General features: G+C 39.1%; 1 protein-coding gene across 2 annotated transcripts in view; it reads right to left on the reverse strand.

Moving 5' to 3' along the window:
- The window catches only part of Zcchc7 (zinc finger CCHC-type containing 7), a 192357-nt gene extending 173051 nt beyond the window's left edge, over nt 1-19306 (reverse strand). The window contains exons 1-2 of one of the 2 annotated variants that reach the window (XM_052718355.1): nt 19175-19306; nt 13203-13827 (exon numbers count right to left, since the gene is read on the reverse strand). In XM_052718355.1, the coding sequence (XP_052574315.1) occupies nt 13203-13803 (601 nt within the window). In that variant the 5' untranslated portion in view covers nt 13804-13827; nt 19175-19306. Of the gene's footprint in view, nt 1-13202; nt 13828-19170 lie in introns of both variants that reach the window. The other variant, XM_052718356.1, reaches the window with a different exon arrangement.
- Nucleotides 19307-24376: the final 5070 nt, after the last annotated feature.

The following is a 24376-nucleotide window of genomic DNA, read 5'->3' on the forward strand; positions in this document are numbered from 1 at the left end:
CTAGTCCCCATGGATCTAAGTACCACACAATAATTCTTCCCAATCTGCAAAGCAAAACACAGAAAAGGATGGGCTAAGGAAGAAAGAAATCGTAACGAAGAAACAAGTTTGGGATTTAAAAACAAAAAAAATTCTCTGTCCTCTTAGCAATCAACAAAATAGGAAGAAAGAAAAAGTAGAAAAGTCACTCAGAATATATGACCAAATAAGCATGGGCACTCTTGCAGAAAACCAAGTCTGCAAGCCAAAGCCATGGGAAATTTAAATGAGCAAGCACAATAGGCAGGGATCTGCAGAGACTGCTGAGGCTGCAGGTACCCACCCTACTGGAGATCTTTTTGAGATTCCTAAACAAACTTTATTGGTTTTTTATAAGAATAACTACCAAGATTCAAAAGAAGATTAAGCTTTCCCTTTCTAGCTAAAATACACACATGCGTGTGATACATGTAAAGGAAGAGAGAGGATTCTCATTGCTTAATATTCCTTCAGAAGCTTGTACTCAAACCTATGATCTTCTAGGTTTAAGTAATCAAAGGAATAAAAACACCTAATAAAATAAAGACTCTCTGCTGCCCTTGCTACCTAAGTGTCGGCACGATCCCACAGCAAAGCACAGCTCCTCTGCTCACACAGAACCATATTACAGAATCAGTTTAACCAATACCATTTGAAAATTAGATGATTTGTGGTTTGACCATTACATTTCTTTTGCTAAACCTAACAATCATGATGATTTTCCAAATGTAAACATTTCAAACAGAAAATTTTAATCACAAATATAACCAAAAAAAATTCATGATATTAACCCAAAAATTTCACAAGCTACTACCTGGTAGATTTTTACCAAGAACTTAAAGATTCAGAAACATTTAAACTAGATATTGTGAACTTCTTCAAATAGTTGATACCCATGATATCAAGTTTAAATGATTATTAGGCAATACTAAAACACAACAATATTTAAGTTATATGTATTCACCACAAAATCTATGTCGCATCTAAAGCAAACCAAATGAGCAGAGTAGACAGCAGAATGATCAAAATACTTGCCTATACGGAACTGAAGCAATCATTCAAGTTCTTATTGTAACAAAGAAATTTTACTGAAAATGAAAATTCTCCTTAAACGTATAATGTAGTATTATTTCTAAAAATCACTGACAAAAATTCATTATGCTTAAAGCAGACAATTGAACACATACAAACAGCTAGTGCAGTGTAAGAACTAACTTCCAGGGTTAGCGGAGTTCCACAACTCTTCAAAAACCACCTTCCTTCAGCTAAATGCATCTGCCATAATCCTGAATTCCTCACCTGATTTTTTTAAAGTACCTGTATGACTTCAGCAAACTCATTTATAGGCCATTAACTACAAATATGGAGAGTGTTGAAAAGTTCTCTAGAGGTAGGACTTTCTACAGTGGATAATTCTGTTACAAGTGTTATACAGTTAAAATCAAAAGCAAATGTGACCCTTCTCACTTCAAGGGACTTGACAATAAAAACCCTTTCCTGATAAATAACAGCCCCTGGGCTTCTTAAATGCTACTCTCTCACCTGGGGGCATGTGACTAGCTTAAAGGAAAGGATGGCACAAACTATTCCACCATCACACAGTTTGCTGTCTTCCTTTAAAGTATGTTTGCAAAAGACAGGAATAAAAACAGTAAACTAACTTTCAAAATGGACAAAAGCTGAATTCTAAGGTTAAGAATTTGTCACAGAAATTAAAATTACACTTTTAGCATAGTAAGAGTCACTTAAAATAATTTCTTTCATCCATTCCTTGAATCCAAATGGGTACTACAAAGTAAATTGTATCTCTAGAATTACACCAAAGACACCAGAGATAATGTAACTGGATCAAGACTTAAATGAAAAAGCAAATCGAAGGTATGCCTTTATGTACTCCGTTCAAATGTAAAAGAAAATGTGGCCTTATACATGATGAATGCTCAACTAAAATGGCTATCTCTTACTCTGAGCAGAAGAAACAACAATCAGGCAAGTAACTGAAAATGGCAAACTCTTAACCGCAATACCTTCACTACATAATCAAAGAAAGATAAGCAATGAAACAAAGGACATTTTTTAGAATGAGAAACTTCCATCAATGCTTCATTACTAACCACAATGGGAGTATTTAAGAAAGTAATAAATTACTTGAAATTGAACATAAATTTAGCAAAGTCTTAAAAATAAAATCTATAGATAAAGGAACTATCTGAATAGCCTTTATGTTCATGGAAAAAAAGGATCAAATGTTCAGTATTTCTTTTGAGAAAGGTTTCATAATCTAAACATTTATCATTCATACAGAATTTATATTCTGACCAAAAATATCCTGCCTATCAGTTTATACTTAATAACCTTTTACAAATGATCTTTATATAAAACAGATTATTTTTATAGCAAGAAGCTATGTGAAAATTACATGTAAACATGGCATCTAAACACATCAGGACTTAAGTTCCTCTGACAAGAATGAAAATGTTGCCCACTTAATTTTATGCTTCTCCATTCCAAAGCAATAAGGAAACCTATAGATAGAGTAACATTTTAAAATGGCAACTGCACTAAGTCACCAGTTCAATAAATATACCAAGGGAGTTTTCCACTGAGCAGTTTCTATTGAATTTAGTACATCTATGAAAATCATGGCCAGTTACTAAATGTTTTTCAAAAGCAAAATTTAATTCTCTTCCTCAGTACTTAACAATACATTTTTTTTAAAGTAACAATAAATGAATTTAGACTGAGAGTCATAGACTAACTTTGGAAGAATGCATGCCAAAGTTTCTGGTCTACAACGAAATCACAGTAAAATTAGTGACACACAATATCAACATTCCAAAATGTTATTAAAATCCAACCCAAAGCTGCCTCGGATTTTGTGGGTTTCCAATAAGATTTGTAGTCTGCTGAACAATACCCATAAGAGGCTTTTAAACTTCACCCCATTCACAAATGAAGTTGAATCTAAACATTTTTATTTCTTCTCTTCTTATGACAACTGAATAACACAGTTCAAGCCATTATGCTAATTAGAAATTAAATAAAAAAAGATTCCCTTACAACAGTTAAGAGGAGGTGACATGTACAACTAGAGACACAGCTCAAAGCAGCTTTAGGAATTGTGTAGTTCAGGCTTACAAACGCTGAACACACTAGGGAGAGAGTCCTAGATGCTCTTGGTCACTGGAGCTCTAGCATGTGGCTACTTTTTAATTATAAGACAGCTATTAAACTATACATCCATAAAAGTGTGTCAAATGGCAACTCATTTTTATAATCAATTAGGCCTAGGAAGTCATAAGAACTTTAATTACTGAAATTAAGTAGATGAATGAAAAAAAGGAGGAAAATCCTACCCTAAAGATCTTAAGAACTACTGAAAGTAAAGCTTGATTTATTAATGATTCCAAACTAAAGAATCTTGTTCCTTTCCTATGCTCAAACTATTAAAAAAGATGACAACCTATAAAAAGCCAAAATTACATTTTCTAAATGTTCTATTTTCAAAAGCTCTGCATAAAGGGGCTGGAGAGATGGCTAATTGGTTAAAAGGACTCAAGTTCGTTTCCCAGCACTCACACGGTGGTTTACCACCCTCTAGAACTCCAGTTCCAAGACCTGATGCCTTGCTCTGCTCTGGGCTCTGAAAGCACCAGGCACACGCATGGTGCCCAGACATACATGCAGGCAAAACACCCATACATACAAAATAAATAATAATTAAAATCTTAAAGACCTGTATAAGATATTCCTTAAGTAGCTGGTCATGTTCTTTAACAACTTATAGAACCAGATTCAACTGAATTTATAGTACATACTCCAACTAATCTGTCTCTAGAAAACCAAATAAAATATCCAAAGACATGGGAGAAATAGAAACAAGAAACAGGCAGAAACAAAGAAAAATCATGACTAAGAAATCTTCCACAGCATTCTGAACATATTCAGAATATAAAAGTTTGTTCTCATTTCAACTGGGATAGCTATGTGAAAAGACATGCTATTAAAATATTCCATCATATCTAGCCATATATAAACATTAATAGTACCATATATACATGTTTCTTTCTTGTATCTTACTTGAACTTTTCAACTGAGTCTTGTACTTTGCCTACAAAGTAAAGGTTTTTGCTTGCTTTTTCATTTTGTTTTGTTGATTTATTGTTTCTTTTGAGGCAGGGTCTCTCTATGGGCCATGGCTGGCCTAGAACTTACTATATAGATTGAATTTACAGTAATCCTCCTGCTTCTGTCTCCTGAGTGCTGGGATTAAAGGTGTGCGCCACCATACCCACCATATGCACTGTTTTATGAGACAAGGTTTCAGTATGTGGCCCAATCTGGTCTTAAACTTGAGATCCTGCCGTAGCCTTCATATACTGGTATAGGTATGAGCCCCCACACCCAGCTAGCGAGCTTGCTCACTTGCACGCACCGCTCTCCCTCCCCTCCCTGAGTGTTAATGTGCAGGTGCACATGAGTGCTATGCAAGTGAGTGTGCGCACATGCATGAAGGCCAGATCAACCTTAGGTGCTGTTCTTCAGGAACTGTCTGTCCTGGTTTTTTGAGACAGGGTCTCTTGTGGGGATCTGGTGTTTGTCAATTATGATAAGCTGTCTAGCCAGCAAGCCCCAGGGATCTGCCTGTCTTTGCCTCCCCAGTGCTGGAATTACAAGTACACGCAATCATGGCAGGCCTTTACTCAGGTGCTGGGGAACAAAATTATGTCCTCATGCTTGCACTGCAACTGCTTTAATGAGTTTTTTATTTTTAATGTTTTTAGATTTAGTTAATGTGTATGAGTATTTTGCCTTCGTGTGTGTGTGTGTGTGTGTGTGTGTGTGTGTGTGTGCATCATATGCATGCCTGGTGCCCACAGAAGTAAGGTGAGGGCTCTGAATTCCTTGGAACTTGAGCTACAAATGGTTATAAACTGACATGGAAATTCTGAGGACAGAACTTGGGCAAGAGCAACAAGTGCTCTAAACTCCCAAGCCATCTCTACAGCGCCTGGAAAGCTTTTGAAATAAAGCATATTATATTCATCTAGTATGACTATGTGTGGTGCTGAGACAGCTCCTGTACTTGTAGGAATGTATTTTAATACAACATCAGTGAGTTTTCTATATTATCAAGCATTTTAAGGCTTCTAAAAGCAGGGACTACATGACAGCTCTTGAATCCTAATACCTTAATAAATGGCTTGCAGAGTGGTTTTTGGTTTTTTGTTTGTTTGTTTGTTTGTTTAAGATTGAAGCCGGGCGGTGGTGGCGCACGCCTTTAATCCCAGCACTCGGGAGGCAGAGCCAGGCAGATCTCTGTGAGTTCGAGGCCAGCCTGGGCTACCAAGTGAGTTCCAGGAAAGGTGCAAAGCTACACAGAGAAACCCTGTCTCGAAAAAACCAAAAAAAAAAAAAAAGATTGAAGACTGTCTCATAAGCTAGTAGATTATAAAATGCCACCAAATTAAATAAAATGTATTTAAAGAAAAGAAAGTATCATACTAGAGATAAAAAACAAAAAACAAAACAAACAAAAGAAAACTTGGGTTTGGTTTTTTTTAAGTTACCTCAAGTCATAGCTAGTCAACTGTAGACTCTGACATCTAGTAATGAAAACTATAACCATTACTTCATTCAGTAAACTTTAAACTGAGAGCTGGAGGGTGAAGATATCAGTCAGACAAGGCAGAGACTAATCCAAGAAGAAAACTGTGTATGTAAAGGCCCAAATCAAATCAAATAATTGAAGTGTCTGGAAAACTAAACCAAGGAGGATATGAAGGTGGGAGAGGAACGCTTGGGAGCTATGTAGCAGGGCAGTAAGGCTGCTGATGGACATGATCAAGGTACATTGGACACATGTATGAAATGATCAAGGAATAAATAAAAAGGCAAAAGAAAAACTGAAATTTAAAGAGGTACCCATTCCACACAACTCTTTTCAGTTCCAAGCCTTGGTTGAGAGCCTAGAAAGTCCAGGAACTCAGCAAGGGCTCTGCATGAGTTCACCTTCTGAAATTACACCTCACCTAACCTTAGGAGGACAGTTTGGAGGGAAGTGAAATCTGACACAGAAATAGTCAAAATACTTATTGCCCTACGTTTCCAAAGTCATAAATGGACCTCAGTTTTAAAATCCACAATTTCACATTAACTGAGCAATGACTTCATTTCAACTTCAAATAACTATGAAAAGAAAAAACACTAACAGCAAAGGCAGAAATACACTTAAGCCCACTCAAGATTTCCTTCTGTATCCACTACATGAGCCAAACTGGACATGCTAAGAATTAACACAGAACTTCTAGACCATCACAGTCACAAACCAGAAACTAATATGGCTTCAAACTTAAGAATGCCATATTTATTCTTCATTCTTCAAAGGTTGTTTCCTAAATCCTGAACCTATTTAATTTTTGTTAAATCAGTGGCCTTCAAAATTATGAAATGAGAAAGAGGCATTAACAGCAAGAATGGGACTAAAGCATGCTTCTTCAGTTGTAATTACACTATTATTCATTATTTAAAATTCATTTTAATAGTGTAACAAGTTTACTAATATTCATTGACTATTTGAAGTTATTCTTTACCTATACTCAGAAAACACTGTGTGTCTAATTATTAGCATTGTGTAGCACAAGAGATACAAAAATAGTTTATAGTCCTATAGATGAGAAACATCTTTACACGGCGATAGAAATTCAGTTCTAGTATATACTTTTAAAGAAAAAAGGTAGTAGAGTGTCTTGTGTGTCCTAATTATTGTTTTTACTTTAACATAAAGACAAAGCATTTTTTTTCTTAACCTGTATTCATAAGGGCAAGAGCAGGAACAGGATGGAGACTTAAAAGATATGCTTATCTGAATAGGCTTTTAATTTGGAAACTAAAAAATATTTATATAATTATAAGACAAAGTTAAATTTTAAAAAGTTAATCTTAACCAGCACAATCCCTAACTACACTTTAAATATTTTTCCTTATACCAAGAAATAAATGTAGTTCTTACTCCTCATCAAGGAAACATCTCTTTGCAATAGAGACCATTACAGAAAACCACAACAATGAAAATGCAGAGTTATGGAACCCAGTCCCAATGGATACATCTACAACATTAACTCCTGCACCTAGAGCTTCCGGATCTTTGGAAGGGGAGGTAGAAAGAGTGTAAGAGCCAGAGGATTAGGGAATTTACTGTGAGATTGCCTCCTAGGAATGTCAGAAGCTACACTCACTCATCAAGTTTCACCAACAAGACTGCCTAAACAAGGAAAACAACAGACGTGATTAAGTGTGTATGTGTGTGTGTATGGGGGGTGACAATGAAGCCTCAACCTTAACAAACAACTACAGGCAACTAAGGAATGCTAAGAGTGGGAGAAATAGTCTTCTACAGGGAAGAGTACACCACTTGGTTGTCCAATGGTCACCCTGAAATCATACGTACAAGTAACATTATATGGACTAAGCAGGCTGTATTTATATATTTAGGGATACCAATACACACATACATATACATATAACAGCAATTAAGGAAAAAGAAGGCATGAATTTGAAAGAGAGCAAGTGGTAGATAACAATGGGAGGGTTTGAGGAGAGGAAAGGGAGGGGAGAAATAATGTAATTATAGTATAACCTAAAAGACATACTTTTATAATATATAAAATAAACATATCAAAAGCAAAATGAAACAGATGAACCTATGTATCAAGGTAATAAGGTAAGTAAAGGGATAACAAGTCACAGGAAATAGGAAAGACAATAAGATATACTAAATAAAACAAAATACAGATAGGAAATTCTAGAGGGAAAGCAATCTAATTAGTGTAACTACATTACAAAGAATTAAAAGAGAAAGCCGAGAAGATAAAGGCTAACCTATAAATTAAAAGACACTTAAATCAACAACAAATTGCAACATATGTATCAGATATGATTAAAATTAACTCTAAGGAAAAAAAACTTTGGAAATAGTCTATGAAATTTGACTGAGTATTTGATAATAAACAGTTATTGGCAAGTTGTTTGGGTGTGATAATGATTATTTTTTTTAAATAATTTTTACCTTTCAGAAAGTTTTACAGAGTGAAACATATTGTATATATGAATGAAATGACATCTATGTTCTGCTTCAAAATAATGGCAGAAGCATGGAGTTATAGATAAGAAAAGATCAGTTTGAAGTTCTAAGATCTATGGAAACTATGAATCATTGTTAAAGCTGGTTTACAGGACACTGGAATCCATTACAACATTCTATCCATAAGAAAAATCTACAAGGAAGAATTAACCATTATTCCTACAGTTAAATGTCCTTTTTCTATCTAGGAAAAATAACCTTGAAGCACTTATTGTTTCTATTATTTAGTTGTCTTATGCAAACAATGCTTGACATTCACTACACCAATGAAAACATACTTATTTCTTTTCGTACATCTTCTCTCCCAATAGCAGACATGCTTTTCTAACACAGTAGCCTTCCTATGTCCATGGTTTGGTCTCCATAGTGTGTTACACATGGTCAACTACAATCTAAAAAAATATTAAATGGAAAATTCCAGGAATAACCATTGTATTCAATTTCAAACTACATGCCATTCTTAACATTGCCATTCTTGGCAATATCTTACAGAATCCTGCTCTATTGGCTTGTAAGAATCATCCCTTTGTCCAGCTTATCTGTGTTGCATGTTTCCTGCCTCCCAGTCACTCAGCGGCCCTCTCAGTTCTCAGATCAGGTATCATGACATCACAAAGCTTGTGTTACGTGTCCCTAATTTTATTTAACAGCAGCCCCAAAGTTTACGAATAGTGATGCTGGTAACTGGAACACGCCAAAGAGAACACTTTATAAAAGCCTTCCCTTGGACAAAAATGTACAAGTTCTTAATTAAAGAAAAAGAAATGTGTATTGAGATTGCTAAAAATCTATGGCAACTATGAATCCTCTGTGATATTATATCTAGAGGGAAAATACAAAATATATGCATTTATATAGTCTTCTACACTTACATACTAGTATAAATTCACTAGGTCTATTTGTTTATAAAACACAAAATTTCAACATCTATTGTTAGAATGTTGAGAGACTTAACTCCAATGGCTGAGACTTCAACAAAATTACTCAGTTTATTATATTTGTCTCTTAAATAAAACAATTTGTCTCTCTAGTTTAAAATAAGTGCATTTCCAAGCCAATCTGTATTTTAATCATTCCTTTTTTCCTCGGGGTTCTCAGACTCTACAGTTCTATTAGCACGACTTTCCTTTCTGTGCCCCAGCACTTACACAGTTTTTGTTGTTGTTGTTGTTTGGTTTTTCGAGACAGGGTTTCTCTGTGTAGTTTTGGCACCTGTCCTGGATCTCGCTCTGTAGATAGGCTGGCCTCAAACTCACAGAGAGATCCGCCTGCCTCTGCCTCCCGAGTGCTGGGATTAAAGGCGTGCGCCACCACCGCTGCCTGGCCACTTACACAGTTTTAGTGAATGATGGCTGGTGAAGCAGCTCAGTGGATAATCACTCTGAAGACTGTGGTAAGAGTCCCAGGACCCCAAGATGGAAGGAGAGAACTAACTCTTGTAAGTTGTCCTCTGGCCTCCACAAGTATGCCATGGCATTCGCATGCCCAAACTTATGCACACACACGCATGCATGTGCATACACACAAATAAAAAACTAAAAATGTAATTTTTAATAACAAAAATGTACAAATAAATAAACATGCTCCTCTCTTATACCTTTTTAAACCACAACCTGTCTTTATTAATCCCCTTTTACAGACACCTTCTCTCCACCTGGGTTCCCCCATCATCCAAAACGAGAAAGGCAGCCCTGCCCCTACACTATCCTCCCACTCCAGTGCTACATCATGTCCACCATCTACCATTAAGCTATTTCCTCTTCAGGTCGGTATCATTAGCAACTTCTCCTCTTTCTCAGGGCCACCCTGTCCCAGTCTCTTTCATAAAGTCAGTGCCTACTTTATGTTGTCACAAATTATCATACGCTGCCATTAGCTTCACCATCTCTGCAGATCCTTAAACCTGCAGAGACTGTTACAAAATAAAAATAAACTTTCTCTTTAGTATGTTAAATCTAAAACAACATTAAGGCACCAAATGGAAACACTCAGCAAGAAATACAAAGGAACCTGACACCAAGAAACTAGTTACGGAGAGGATCATTGGGTTTCTGTCACTTTAGACTACCAAATATCACCACCCCAAAAAAAAAAAAAAAAAAAAATGGAAGCCTTCAAAGTGAGTTCACAAGTTCATTTTGTTGTTGTTGTGTTGTTTTTTGGTTTTTTTTCTGTTTGTTTGGTTTTTTTGAGACAGGATTTCTCTGTGCAGGTTTGGAGCCTGTCCTGGAACTCACTTTGTAGACTAGCTAGTCTCGAACTCACAGAGATTCACCTGCCTTTGCCTCCTGAGTGCTGGGATTAAAGGCATGCCCAGTAAGTTCATATTATTTTAATTTTGACTGAACACTACTTCTAAACAATCTTTTTATTCTTAACTGATATGTTAATTTAATGAATTCCAGTCTCTGAGTGCCAACTCCTAGAGTGTTACACAAATAATTAGGTCTTGGGTACCGAGTCACACAGTAGTATATAAAGACTACCTCCCACGTATGTGTATTAACCAATGTACAGTGTTGTGATTAGTGAAACACAAAGTCTTGTAAGAGAATATTAGCAGCTTTTTACTAATACATATTTTCTCAATTACCAGATACTAAAAATATATAGTCATAGTGGGATCCATCAACTGCTTTAAAGGGATGACATCTTCCAAATATCAAGACCTATTACCAGAGAGTATCCTCACAGCATCCAAATATCAAGACCTACTACCAGAGAGTATCCTCACAGCATCCAAATATCAAGACCTACTACCAGAGAGTATCCCCACAGCATCCAAATATCAAGACCTACTACCAGAGAGTATCCCCACATCTTCCAAATATCAAGACCTAGTACCAGAGAGTATCCCCACATCTTCCAAATATCAAGACCTACTACCAGACAGTATCCCCACAGCATAAAAATATCAAGACCTACTACCAGACAGTATCCCCACAGCATCCAAATATCAAGACCTACTACCAGACAGTATCCCCACAGCATCCGAATATCAAGACCTACTACCAGAGAGTATCCCCACATCTTCCAAATATCAAGACCTACTACCAGACAGTATCCCCACATCTTCCAAATATCAAGACCTACTACCAGACAGTATCCCCACAGCACTCATTGTTTCCATTTCTCTTCCCAATTCATTTGTACTTTCCCAAGAAAATCATATACAAGCTTATACTGTTCCCTCCTCCTTCAATCCATGAGTGTATATCTTTCTTCTCTACATCTATAAATATTAAAAGATTTAGCAGTTAACTTTTAATAACATATAACAGCCAATCTCATCTTACAAAACCTCCCTGATCCAGCAAACAGGTTTAGTCTCTAAAAGTTTCTTCCCTTCTGCCTAAAAACATTATTATTTCTCTCTTATTCAGACAGAACTTCACTTGATTCTGTTGTTTAACTACTATCCCTTCTTTTTATCATTCTTGCTGTCAAATTCTGAGGCTCATCAAACTACTGGCCACCTGTCTTCTAAGTAAGATCCTACGGAAACAGCCATCCCCACATTTTTTTTTTTTTTTTTGTTTTTTCGAGACAGGGTTTCTCTGTGTAGCTTTGTGCCTTTCCTGGAACTCACTTGGTAGTCCAGGCTGGCCTCGAATTCACAGAGATCCGCCTGGCTCTGCCTCCCGAGTGCTGGGATTAAAGGCGTGCGCCGCCGCCGCCGCCGCCGCCGCCGCCGCCGCGCCACCACCCGGCTCCTTTTTTTTTTTTTTAAAGACAGGGTCTCATCATATATTTGAGGCTAGCCCCAAACTGGCTATATAACCATGGTTGACCTTGAACTCCTTCCTGGCCTTCCTGCTTCTACCTCCCAAGTACTGGAACTACAGGTGTACATCACAACTGATTTATATGGTGTTGGAGATCAAACCCAGGCCCTGACACGTTAGACGTGCACTCTAACAAATGAGCTACATCCTCAGCCCCTATTTCTTTAAGTACTATACAAGTCAACTTTCCAACAAAAGGTTGAATAGTTAAGAAATTTTATAGCTTGGAAGCCTATATATTGCCTACCTGATTCCTTAAAAAAGGAAAAAAAGTTTGCCACTTCTTGGGGATCCAAGCATGATCTATATTGAATGTCATCATCTTTTCAGAAAACAGTAGGGAGGAGCTAAAGGTCTTGAAACACCAGCCAAGTACCCTGAGTCACAGGACGTCTCAAGAATACTAATATGCAGGGCAGATTAAAAGAAGATCATTTAGGAATCGACTCTAGGAGACTGGCCACAGACACAAAGGGAGGGAAATGAAGGGAACTTATACCCACCGATATCAGATGACTATATGCGGCAGAGGGAGCAAAACTTAACACCAAAACTTTCACCTTCAAGAATGTAGTGCTTAGCCGGGCAGTGGTGGCGCACGCCTTTAATCCCAGCACTCGGGAGGCAGAGCCAGGCGGATCTCTGTGAGTTCGAGGCCAGCCTGGTCTCCAAAGCGAGTTCCAGGAAAGGCGCAAAGCTACACAGAGAAACCCTGTCTCGAAAAACCAAAAAAAAAAAAAAAAAAAAAGAATGTAGTGCTTGAAATTTGCATTTTCTCCTACAATCTACTGTTCTACTTCCTGTCTTACTGGATCTGGAGTTCCTGAAATACTAATCCCAGTACTAGGCATTCCAGGAGCTTATTATCTGGCTAACTCCTGGATAAGCAAACCACATAAGAGGCAGTTCCAACAGAGTTGGCCAAATAAGAGCACAAAGCCAAGCAGATGGAGTACTCGCCTATTTCAACAGAGAAAAGAGCTAAGATTTCAGTCCAGAATGATTCGAGCCAAACATGAAGAAATGCTATGAATGTGCTTACAGTTGAAGCAGTTTCCTTGATACTCTAATATATTCTTTATCATGTTCAGACAAAGCACCACTAGAGTAGCCTCTGGTAAGAGAATATCATGAGAAACAAGACCAAGAAGTAAGAAATGAAATGGATCAGACCCTATTGGTCCTATAGCTAGGAAAAGCAGTGCTCCTTTAATAAAGATGGTAATACTTTTCAAAATAGCCAATACAATACTAACCTTCAGCACCAGGGTTTTCACATCCCACAAGGTTGAGAAGGATGTCATGGTCTTTATCATCTTCCTCACATCCCAGTAGCATCCAGCTTTCCACATTTTCATTCTCTGAAATGGTACTTTCTTCCTCCTCATTTGAACTAACCTCGATGATCGTGACCTCTCGGATCACACTTGATCTCTCTTCAGGTTCAGGCTTCTCATTATCCCTCTTGCGTTTCTTAGCCAATTTATTAGAATGAGGAGAAGCAGGAGTTTGGCTCTTTTCCTGTACTTGGACTTTAGTATTTTTTCTTTTACATCTATAAATACTATCTTCATCAGATAATGTGATGACCTCTGACGTATCTGACAGCTGGATGACTTCACTATCTGAAAGAACGATTAAGTTCTTCTGGTTTGGTTGAACACGGGCTGTTTCAGAATTCTCACAGTTCTTTTCCTCATACCCTTCTTCCTTGTTGGCATTATGGACATTCTGGGCATAATGAACTTGGCTGTAGAGCTGAAATTCCACCTCACTATCAACACTCAGTTCACTAGACGAATCTTCACGATACAGATCATCTTCATATGCTTCTACAGTCTCATAGCCACCAAACATTATGGAAAGTCAGTCGCCTTAATGCTGTAAGAGAGAAAGTCATACCAGAATGTATTTTAGAAGCTAAGATCTTGTTTAGTCAGTACCTATCACCCCAGAGCTGACTTTCAAGACCACCACTTTTTCCCAATATATCAAATTTTTTCCCTAAGAATACCACTTTTCCATGAATTTACAAATCTTGTTGTCACCCTCTAGAACAGTGGTTGTCAACCTTCCTAATGCTGCAACCTTTAATACAGTTCTTCATGTTGTGACAACCCTCAACCATTACATTACTTTGTTGCTCCTTCATAACTGTAAATATCTGATATGCAGGGTATCTGATGTGACCCCTGTAAAAGGGTCTTTCTACCCCCAAAGGAGTCACAACCCACAGGTTGAGAAACGCTGTACTAGAATGATACTCAGACCTCTCAAATAAGAATTACTATCAATGAACTGAGCTATATCAATGCAAATATCCTAAAGGATACTGGAAAAGAAAAGTTTGAGATCTACTGCTCAACAGTGAACATTTGTTCTCTAAAATGTTATGACTTCTAGAAAGTATCTCTCCCTATTCCATTCACCTTGGAATAACTTTTTCATTCTTCTCTTTTTCTTTTCTTTCTTTTTTTTTTTTAACAGTGTCTTGTTATACAGAAATGAGGCTAACCTTGAACTTAAAGTGATCCTCCTATCTCAACCATCTGAGTGCTGGAATTAAAGTGTGCCAAGTTGCCCAGCTCTATTAACTTTTTTTTTTTTTTTTTTTTTGAGACAGGGTTTCTCTGTGTAGCCCTGGCTGTCCTGGAACTCACTCTGCAGACCAGGTTGGCCTCAAACTCAAGAGATCCGCTTGCCTCTGTCTCCTGAGTGCTGGGATTAAAGACGTGTGCTACCTTGCAACTTTTTTAAAAGAAAAAAAGAGAAGTGTATTTATCATGCTATGAAGAGAACAATAGGTATGGCAGTAACAGAGGAGCCACTCACCTTCACTCTCTCTCCTTTCATTCAGTATCATTTCTTTTCAGGTATACCTTCTCAAGAATATTACTACAAGTATTACTAAAATTCACAACACGAAGCCCTTTTCACATTTACTATGAGTGTATTTATTTTCAAATAAGAATCAGATGGGAGTGTAGCTCAGCAGTAAATTGCAAACTTGGTATGTGAAATAACCCTGGGTTTGATCCCCAATATTGAAAGTACTATTATTACTAATAATATCAATCCTATGGACTTTAGATCTTTACCCAGAAGAATGCATTAAAAAAAACTTTGATAATATATTTATTCCTGTATTGGTTGTAAAAATGCATTTGAAACACAAATTTCCTAAATACCTAAAATAAAGACAAAAAAATCATAGCTTTGGGACTAAATGTCTAAAAAAATTTTCTGTCCTACATATATAAAATCCTGTGCATCTTTCAACTCAGCTTTAACAGTACTTCCCATCAGAAGGAATTAAGTGCCTTAAGTGCCTTATTTCAGAGGCTTCCATAGTACTTTATAAAACATTCACCTTTCTAGTATTTGGAGATGTTTATAAATGTTTAAAAACATGAATTCTATCATTAAACCCTTGTTCTTTAGGCTCAAAAAAAGTCTAACACATGCCAAGAACATAGAAATTGTGACAGGATAATTTCTCAGTTGTCTTTAATTACTCCAAAGCATTCACCAACAATCGACACAGTAAAATGGATGGTGGTGGTACACACCTTTAATCCCACCACTTGGGAGGCAGAGGCAGGCAGATCTCTGTGAGTTTGAGGCCAGCCTGCTCTACAAATTGAGTTCCAGGACAGTCAGGACTATTACACAGAGAAACCCTGCCTGGGGGGGAAAAAATCTACACAGTAGATGTTTCAATTATCTATCAATGGAATGCTGATCAAAAGAACAGTTCTGGAGAAAGTCAACCACACTTGTCTAAGAACCAGGAGCACCCTAAAAGAAAGTAACACCTGCCAGCTTATTCTTCCTTCCACCTTTAGCTTCACAGAAGCAATTAAGAGAGCGATTGTTTTCATAGGTTTGAATTTCTGCCAGAACATCAAGGTGTTACATCTTCTTTGCTAAGAGAACCAGCAGACCCCAAGAATCTAAGAGGCAAAAACGCACTACATTCAAGCTAGTTTAGATGTTGTTTTCCAGAAATAAAGGACTCATTTTGGTTGTAATTCCAGCACTTAATGAAAGCAAGAAGATACAGAATTCAAGGTCATTCTCAGCTACAAAGCAAAGTCAAAGGTCAGTTTGAGCTGTGAGACCCTGTTTAGAAAAGCCAAAAGAGAACAAAACGGAATTAATACCTTTTTTTTTTTTTTTAAAGGATACAGTATACTGTTCCCTCCTTGTACTGTCTTTTAGGTTGCTATGCTGTTATTGTCACACAAGTTGAATGTGGCTGTCTGAATAATAATGCTTATGCCATTTATCGGTTTATATTGAAATGTTAGCCTCAGAGGAATTCAAATGAAAGATGAATTCTTTCCTTTTTTATTTAATAGGTAAATTAATTCTAAAAGAAGTCAAAGGAATTATGCTTCCTTCAAAATCCTCAGTGGATCCATCCTGAGGATCCAGTGTGGACTTAAGATAAAACCTAATTCCAGGGCAGCACAGAAAAAAATTAAAGAGCTAAATTACAGAGTTACAAATTTGTAGTACTCTTGGAGCCGTCCCAAAGGAAAGGGATTAAGAATGGAGCCATAGGCACACCTGTGAATGTACGCCAAAAATAAACTACAGAGCCATAATATAAACGGACTTATCTCTTCCCATGAAACGTAGAAAAATGAATTTAACAATTTAGCCCCTATGGCTGTTAAGAGGATTTTGTACATTCTGTACTTGAAAATTGTGTTCTGGAATACATGCTCTCTTCTATTTATGTAGCTCATGTATGCCAGGGTGAAGGTTTGCCTCATACTGTTTTGGTTTGTTACAACTTTAATTATAATTAACCCACTTAATTTTTTAAAAATATACTCAGAGATGAGTGCAATGTATATATGCATATGTATACACACACACCCGTGGACTCAGAAGCGTTTTTAGCTTTTATTCACTGTGATTCCTAAGCATACTTAACTAGGTAACATGACATGTTTATGACAAACATTTAAATCTAGAAGGTACCTGTTGGATTATTTCACATAGTCCCCTTTATATTCTTATGAAGAAATAGATCCTAGGACATAATGAGACCTACCCAAGGTTGGCCAATTAGTTAAGAACACAGCTAGGATGATTGACATGTTCCTAATTCTAAGCCAAGCATCACTAAGATTTTTAAAATACAAACTTTAAAATAAGTAAATTCAAATAAATATTGTTATATGTGCACTGGTTTTGATACCTAAATTTCTCTGACAGATCCATTTACTTCCCACGAGAATAAAACTTGAAACAAGACATTTTTAATTAGGAGAAGTAGACATTTAAACTTACAAATTTACTATCTAAGAACCTCCTAAACTGGCACTCAAAATACTTATCAAAGCCCTGTGTGGTGGTGCACAGGAACACCAAGGTAATCCTAGCATTTGGGAGATGAAGGAGAAAGATCAAGAGTTCAAGGCAAGTCTTGGCTACTTAGTAAATTCCAAGTCAGCTTGGGCTACAAGAGATCCTGTCTCAACCCCTCTGCACCCCATCCCCAAAAAATAAACAAAAGCCTTTATCAAAACACTGACTACAGAAGACTGATCATATTTTAAAATCTAAAATATCGAAAGTGGGAATGAAGCTTATCTAAAGAAATGACATTAAACTACTCACTGTAGTAAAAAAAAAAAAGGGGGGGGGGTAGATTCAGTCACTGAATTTCTTTAAGTTAGACAACGGTTCAGTTTTCAGAATTTACTAAGACGTTAAAGCCAATATTTCTCCTTAGAAGTTTATTTAGTGGTCATTCTGAACAGTTTGCTCTTAATTTCCTTCCAAAGTATTTCTAGCTTAGCCTTCCTTCTGGATGTCATAGGTCATCTCAGGTAGATTTAAATCCAGAATTTTGTTTTATTCACTTTGTGGTGCTGGGGATTGTATCCAGGGTCATGGGCATGCTAAGCCAGTGCTCTACTTGATGCTCGGTACCTGCTCTACAGCTGGATTTTTAAATCCAGTTATCAATGGACAAACTGATTAATACATAGTTTATTCTCAGCTTAGGTTTATGACTTAGAAGAATCTTAGTGTGCTACTGACAATGACAATAGGAACAAAATCAACTACAAGAATTAAAATTTCGACCCATTTTTCAAATGTTACTACCACTTCCAAACAAATGAAGGAAAGAATTCAAATATGTCACATCAAAGAACATCCATGTCTCCGTAGAAGAAAAGTGTGCTAAATTTACTTAGGTTAACTTCCAACGACTGTTGGGACCCTATCTGGAAACAATGCCTTTCCCTATTAGCTGCTGTCCTTTTCCCATGCACTGTTAACCTTGTAGCTATCATACAATTTTCACTTCCAGTTTTTCCTCAGTTCATTCCCAACCCTCTGATTGCCTTGAACGACAATACTAAACTGTCCCCAAAACGTTAACACTGTCTTAAATATACACGGTTCAAATTAAGGTTCAAATGTTCAAAACGAAGTCAAGAGCTAGAAGCCCAGTCATTACATTTTAAGGATGGTTTTATACTTGGAAAAAACAGGTTCAGAGAAAATGGGCTCAAAAGGCTCTGAAATTTTCCTTCGTTCTGAAATCACGGTAAACTCTGGCCTAAAGGCATTTTGGGCGTCAGCAGCTAGGTAATCGGTGACGGCTGGAACCGGGCCTGCCAACTCCCCACCACACTTTTCCCACTGTAAAGGCAGCGCTTGCCTAAAGTTGACTACAAGGGTCTGCTGTTCGGGGTGTGGGGGGGGGGAGAAGGTTATCTTAGGAAAGTCACTCTGCGTCGGCTGGTTTTATAGAGGGAACGGGGCACAGTTCCCAGGTTCTCTGTGGTCCACTCCCGCGGTGGCCCCGGACGGGACGCACGCTTGAGCGCCAGGCTCCCCCTCGGCCCAAGAGGCCTCCACGTTTGCGGACTGACCCGCTTCCCCAGGACAGGGGGACCACGGGAAGCGGCGGGCTAAAGCGGACAGAAAAGAAGTGCCCGTCGAGGCCATCGCCGCCCAGCCTTGCCCAAGCCCGGGGGTCGTCAGGTCGGGGAGCCGCGACAGCCCGGCTAGACGGCTGAGCCGCGTGGGGCAGCGCGGAGCCGAGAGGCCATGAGCTGCGCGGCGCGGCGCCACGAAGGACGGGGAGACGACGGCCAGACACGGGCACACGTTAGTTCCACAGCCCCGCGGGCCGGGCGGAGGGGGGGCAGGGGTCCCCGGTCGCGGACCGCTCGGGGTCCGTCACACACATACTCACTGCCGCGGCTGCGACCAGGAAGCACCAACCAGGAACCGAAACACGTAGAGGAACGGGGAGGGGCGAGGACAAATGAGGTAAGGAAGCCGCGTCCGCGCGGACTCCAGAGATGAGGAGGCACTTCCGGGGAAAACACAGCTCCTGGGAGCTGTCCTTCCGCCCAACCCGCGAGTCCTCCGAGCGCATGCGTAGCAACTATTAACCCTTTGTTTTCTCCGCCTAGAAACTTTAAGTTGAGTTCTGTTCCTTTTTCCTCATGCTTTCTTTCGAAAAATATCTCCGGTGAAAAATAATTATGGTACGTATTTTATCTTATTGAATTAAGCAAAGAGAAGATACTTGCAGGGCAAAAGTGTAAACTCACTTTCTCAGGGCAGGGGGAAAAAACTACAATTCCCACGATACCTTGGGCGGATCGACGGGGGGGGGGGGGCACCTCTTTTCTCTGTCTGGGTGACGCCCTGGTAGTAGCACGTGGCACAGAGCGGATCTGGAACCTCTTCGGGTTGAGGTCTGGGTTAGAAAATTCAGGCTTGGTAGGTGGCTTCGGAGAGGGATCCTGGGAACGCCAGCGTGGGAAAACGCCTTTTTGAGGGTGTCTGGCTTTTGTTTTTGTCGTTCCCCATCCCACTCCTCGTTAGTGTGACAGGTGACCTCAGGGCTTTTCCACCCCTAGGTTGTGAAGTGCACACTATGGTGCTTCCGCCTTCTTAACCCTTTGTGAACCTTGAAGAGCTGCACTTCTGCAAAGTGCAGTCAGTGCTGTTCTTTATGGATACTACAAGACAGTGTTCACTGCTTCCAGCGTTGGTACCCCGATCACACTTTTAAAACATGTTTAATTAGGGGCTGCAGATGTAGTTCAGTTGGTAAAGTGCTTGCCAACCGTGCTGGAGGCCCTGGGTTCATTCCTCAACGCCACTTAGACCCGTGTGGTGGTAAACTTGTAACCCTAGCACTCAGGAGGCAGGAAATTAAAGAGTTCAAGTTCATCCTTGACTACATAGAGCATTCAAAGACAGCCTGAGATGTCCCATTCAAAATGAAACAAACAAAACCCGACCATAACAACAACAAAAAACAGTAAATCAATCTATGAACTTTACAAATAACCAGTTGGTTAGGTACTGACAACATCCCTGATAAATGAGTGTACCTTTTTGTCAACTTTTATTGAATACATTAAGAGCCAAGCCTTCTACATTATTAGAAAAATAAACCTATATTTACTTAAGCTGGGAGGTGGGGGAGGAAGAGGGTTGTAGGAAAAAGTCAGTCTATTGCTAGAAAGTTTGAATAAAGTGGAAAAATTTAAAGGTCTTGTTATAGTATTAGGAATTTGACGGGGAAAATAATTAGAAAAAGTAATTAATGTCATGGTTAAGTGCTAGGAAGGAAAAGCACAAGACATTATGAAAAGACAAAATTGGAAAACTTATTTGGGAGATAAGGAAAGTGGCACAGAAGTGGGCCACAAATGTCTGGTCTGTTCAGGGAATGTGTAAAAGTAAGGCTCTGTGTGTGGCTTTTTTTAAGACTGAATTTTTTTATCAAGTGCTGTATTTACTCCTTTTGGTATATTACCATCTCTTTCATATTTCAGCAACCATCGAGGTTATGTTGTTTGTTTGTTAGTTTTTGAGATGGTGTCCCACTACAAAGCTCAGTCTAGCCTTGAACTCAGGTACTGGGATTACAAGCCTGTGCCACCTAACACAGCTCTGACTTTTATTGTTATCTGTGTTTGTTTGTTTGAGACAAGGTCTCTCTGTTACATAGTCTTGGCTGTTCTGGAACTCTCTATGGAGACCAGGCAGGCCTTAAACTCAGAGATCTGTCTTCTGAGTGCTGGGATTAAAGGCTTGTTCCACCATGCTCAGTGATTATTTTTGTTATTAGTGTTAATATTCTCAATTTACAAAAAAAAAAAAAAAAAAAAGCAAACACTCCAATTAAACAACTTGCTAAATGCTGATGAAAGTATAGTGAATACTGGTTAGTCTTGAGTATCAGCTTAATGGAATTGAAAAGCATCAATGAATACACCTCTGGCTGTTCTGTGAGGGTATTTCCAGAGAGGATTAAGGGAGGTGTGAATGGAGGGAGTCAGGACAGGACCTGAATGTGAGCTGTACCATCCAGGTAGAGTGGGCACCCAAATAGAATAAAAGGAATAAAGAGAGAGAGAGATGCCTTGGTGTTGTGTGTCGTCCCCGTCCCCCCCCCCCCCCACTTTCTGGCCACCATACTGTAAACCACCTGACCACACCCTGGGTGTGATGGACTGAGACCATAAGCCAAAATACAGAAGTCCTCCTTTACAGTGTTGCTCTTGAGAGTGAAGAGCGCATTGACACTGCCAGGACACCAGCGCACTCCAGCATGTGGCTCTAGCAGGCCTTGTCCTTCACCCCAATTCCCTCTGCCTTGCTAAAAACCGTTACATTATATTCCTAAAGCTAGCCACCAAGGTCTGTTCCCTTATTTGGCCACTTCTTCCTCCCGAGGCTGACTACCAAAGTCCAGCAATCAGAAGCCCCTTTGGCTCACCTAATTAACATGCCCAATTAAAATTAAACACCTCATCCTAACACAGGGGTCCCCCTTCACCTTTATAAACCGCCATTTGCCCATGTGCCATGCCTGTCTCCTCTCTATCCAGAGGCAGTCCTTTGTCCCTCCAGGACAAGTACCCATTCCCCCTTTCCCTTGTCCCCTTCCCCTTCTCCCTCATCCTCTATCCCCTTTACCACCACATCCTAGCTTGTTCTAACACAGACCTCCTTTCTTTTTTTTTTTTTTTTTTTTTTTTTTTTTTGGTTTTTCGAGACAGGGTTTCTCCGTGTAGCTTTGCGCCTTTCCTGGAACTCACTTGGTAGCCCAGGCTGGCCTCGAACTCACAGAGATCCACCTGGCTCTGCCTCCTGAGTGCTGGGATTAAAGGCGTGCGCCACCAACGCCCGGCTAGACCTCCTTTCTTAAGAAAGACACCTGCAAGGGCATTTTCTCCTCTTCTTAAGAAAGACACCTGCAAGGTCATTTGCTCCTGTTTTCTGCCTAAGTCAGGAAGCAGCCCCTTTAACTTTTCTTCCCTGCTTAAAATAAAGGATCTCTGTGAAAACAGGTGTTTGGGTCTGGCTTGTGCCTAATCAAGGGTCTGGGAGGGACCCCCCGCTGTGCAGGAATCCCCTTCAAACACAACCCTGAATGGTTGTGCCCCATCTTCTCACTATTACACATCCAACCGACAACATTTCTTAAAACGTGGAGTACTGAATGACGGCTTAATGGGTCAAGGCACTTCCTGCTGAGCCTGACCACCTGAGTATGATTCCTGGAACTCAGTAGTGGAAGAAGACAACTGACTCCCATAGAGTATCCTCTGACTTCTACACATCTGGAGTGGCATATGTATACATATACACACAAAATGAATCCATATGAAGTCAAACGAAGCCTGGAATTCAATGGACAACCTGTTTACTAACATGCAGAGTTCTGAGTAGTTAGCTGCCAGCACACTATGCTCTCCCACATCTATCTTTACAGTAACTCCCTCTGCCTGTGAAGTACTTCCGCCTGTTCGTCTACGCTTCTTTTAGTTCTCTTAGTCTGTTTTGTTGAAGTCCTGAGTCTTCAGAGAAATAGGCTTATTTTCCTAAGGATTTCTATGCACGGTATAAACCTTCATCAAGATATAATACTGTATGGTCCTATAGTTCTAGCCTAGCAGGGCTGTGAAACTCCTTTAAAGCAGAAGTTCTGGTTTTTATCTCTATGTGCTTATTAGCTGATATGGTGCCTGCAGAAAGCAAAATAATTATTAAAATGTTTTAAATTAAAAGGCAATTTTTTAGAGACTTTGTCTAAAGGTAAAGGATTGTTCTAAAATGAAAAGTCTATGAAGTGAGCACAGGGACTGGAGAGATGGCTCAGCAGTTAGGGGCATTGGCTGGTCTTCCTGAGGACCCAAGTTCAGTTCCCAGCACCCACATGGCAGTTCACAGTTGCCTGTAACTTCAGCTCCATGTGACTGGATGCCCTCTTCTGACTTCTGCAGATCTATATACACATAGCAGACATTCATACAGACACACCCACACAGAGAGAAATAAAAATAAATCTTTTTTAAAAGCGAGGACAGAAGTAAAAAGCTTACACACATTACAGAAATAAGTCACAAAAAGATCCATGAAAGTTACAATTTGGACTGAGGAGATGTCTCAGTTGGTAAGTGCTTGCTGCACTGAGTTTAGATCTCCAATACATACAAAAGCTGGGTTTGGCAGCACACATACATAATGCAAGAGCTGGGAAGAAAAGATAGGCAGGTCCCCGAAGCTCATTGGCCTGCAAACCTAGCTGAATTCATAAGTTCCAGGTTGAGTGAGACCCACATCTCCAAAACAGGTAGAGAAGATTGAGGAAATTACTCATTGTCAACCTCTTCCTATACACACACATACACACACACACACACACACACACACACACACACACACACACACAGAGAGAGAGAGAGAGAGACAGAGACAGAGACAGAGACAGAGACAGAGAGATAGTGTACATATAGATGAGGAAAAAAAGATCATTTTACACTGATGGCAGGTATATAAATATTATTTCTTTTAAGTTTTTCCTATGATCAAGTTTTTCTAGGTACTTATTTTATGTGGCTAATCTGCTCCACACATTAGGGCCAAAATACAAGGTTAGAAAATGGGACCCAAACATTTCATGACAACATTTAAAGGTGCCTTTTGCAGGTTTTAACAAGAGAAATAGGGACCATCCAAAAGACCCAGAGAGCACAATTGCTGTCCAAAAAAGAAGCCCGATCAATAGCCTTAGCTTTGGGGAACAAAACAATCCCCCAGACATATAAGAACTGGGCAGAACACCTCTGGAGGCATCACCATCCCTGACCTCAAGCTCTACTATAGAGCTATAGTAATATAAACAGCTTGGTATTGGCATAAAAACCAACATGTGGACCAATGGAACAGAACTAAAGACCTTAACATTAAACCACACACCTGATTTTTGACAAAGAAGCCAAAACTGTACAATGGAAAAAAGCATCTTCAACAAATGGTGCTGGCATAACTGGTTGTGAACATGTAGAAGATTACAAATAGATCCATATCTATCACCATGCAAAAACTCAAGTCCAAGTAGATCAAAGACCTAAACATAAATCCA

Source organism: Peromyscus californicus, unplaced genomic scaffold (assembly GCF_007827085.1).
Source record: "Peromyscus californicus insignis strain IS unplaced genomic scaffold, ASM782708v3 Scaffold_5__1_contigs__length_169319896, whole genome shotgun sequence".
NCBI lineage: Eukaryota > Metazoa > Chordata > Mammalia > Rodentia > Cricetidae > Peromyscus > Peromyscus californicus.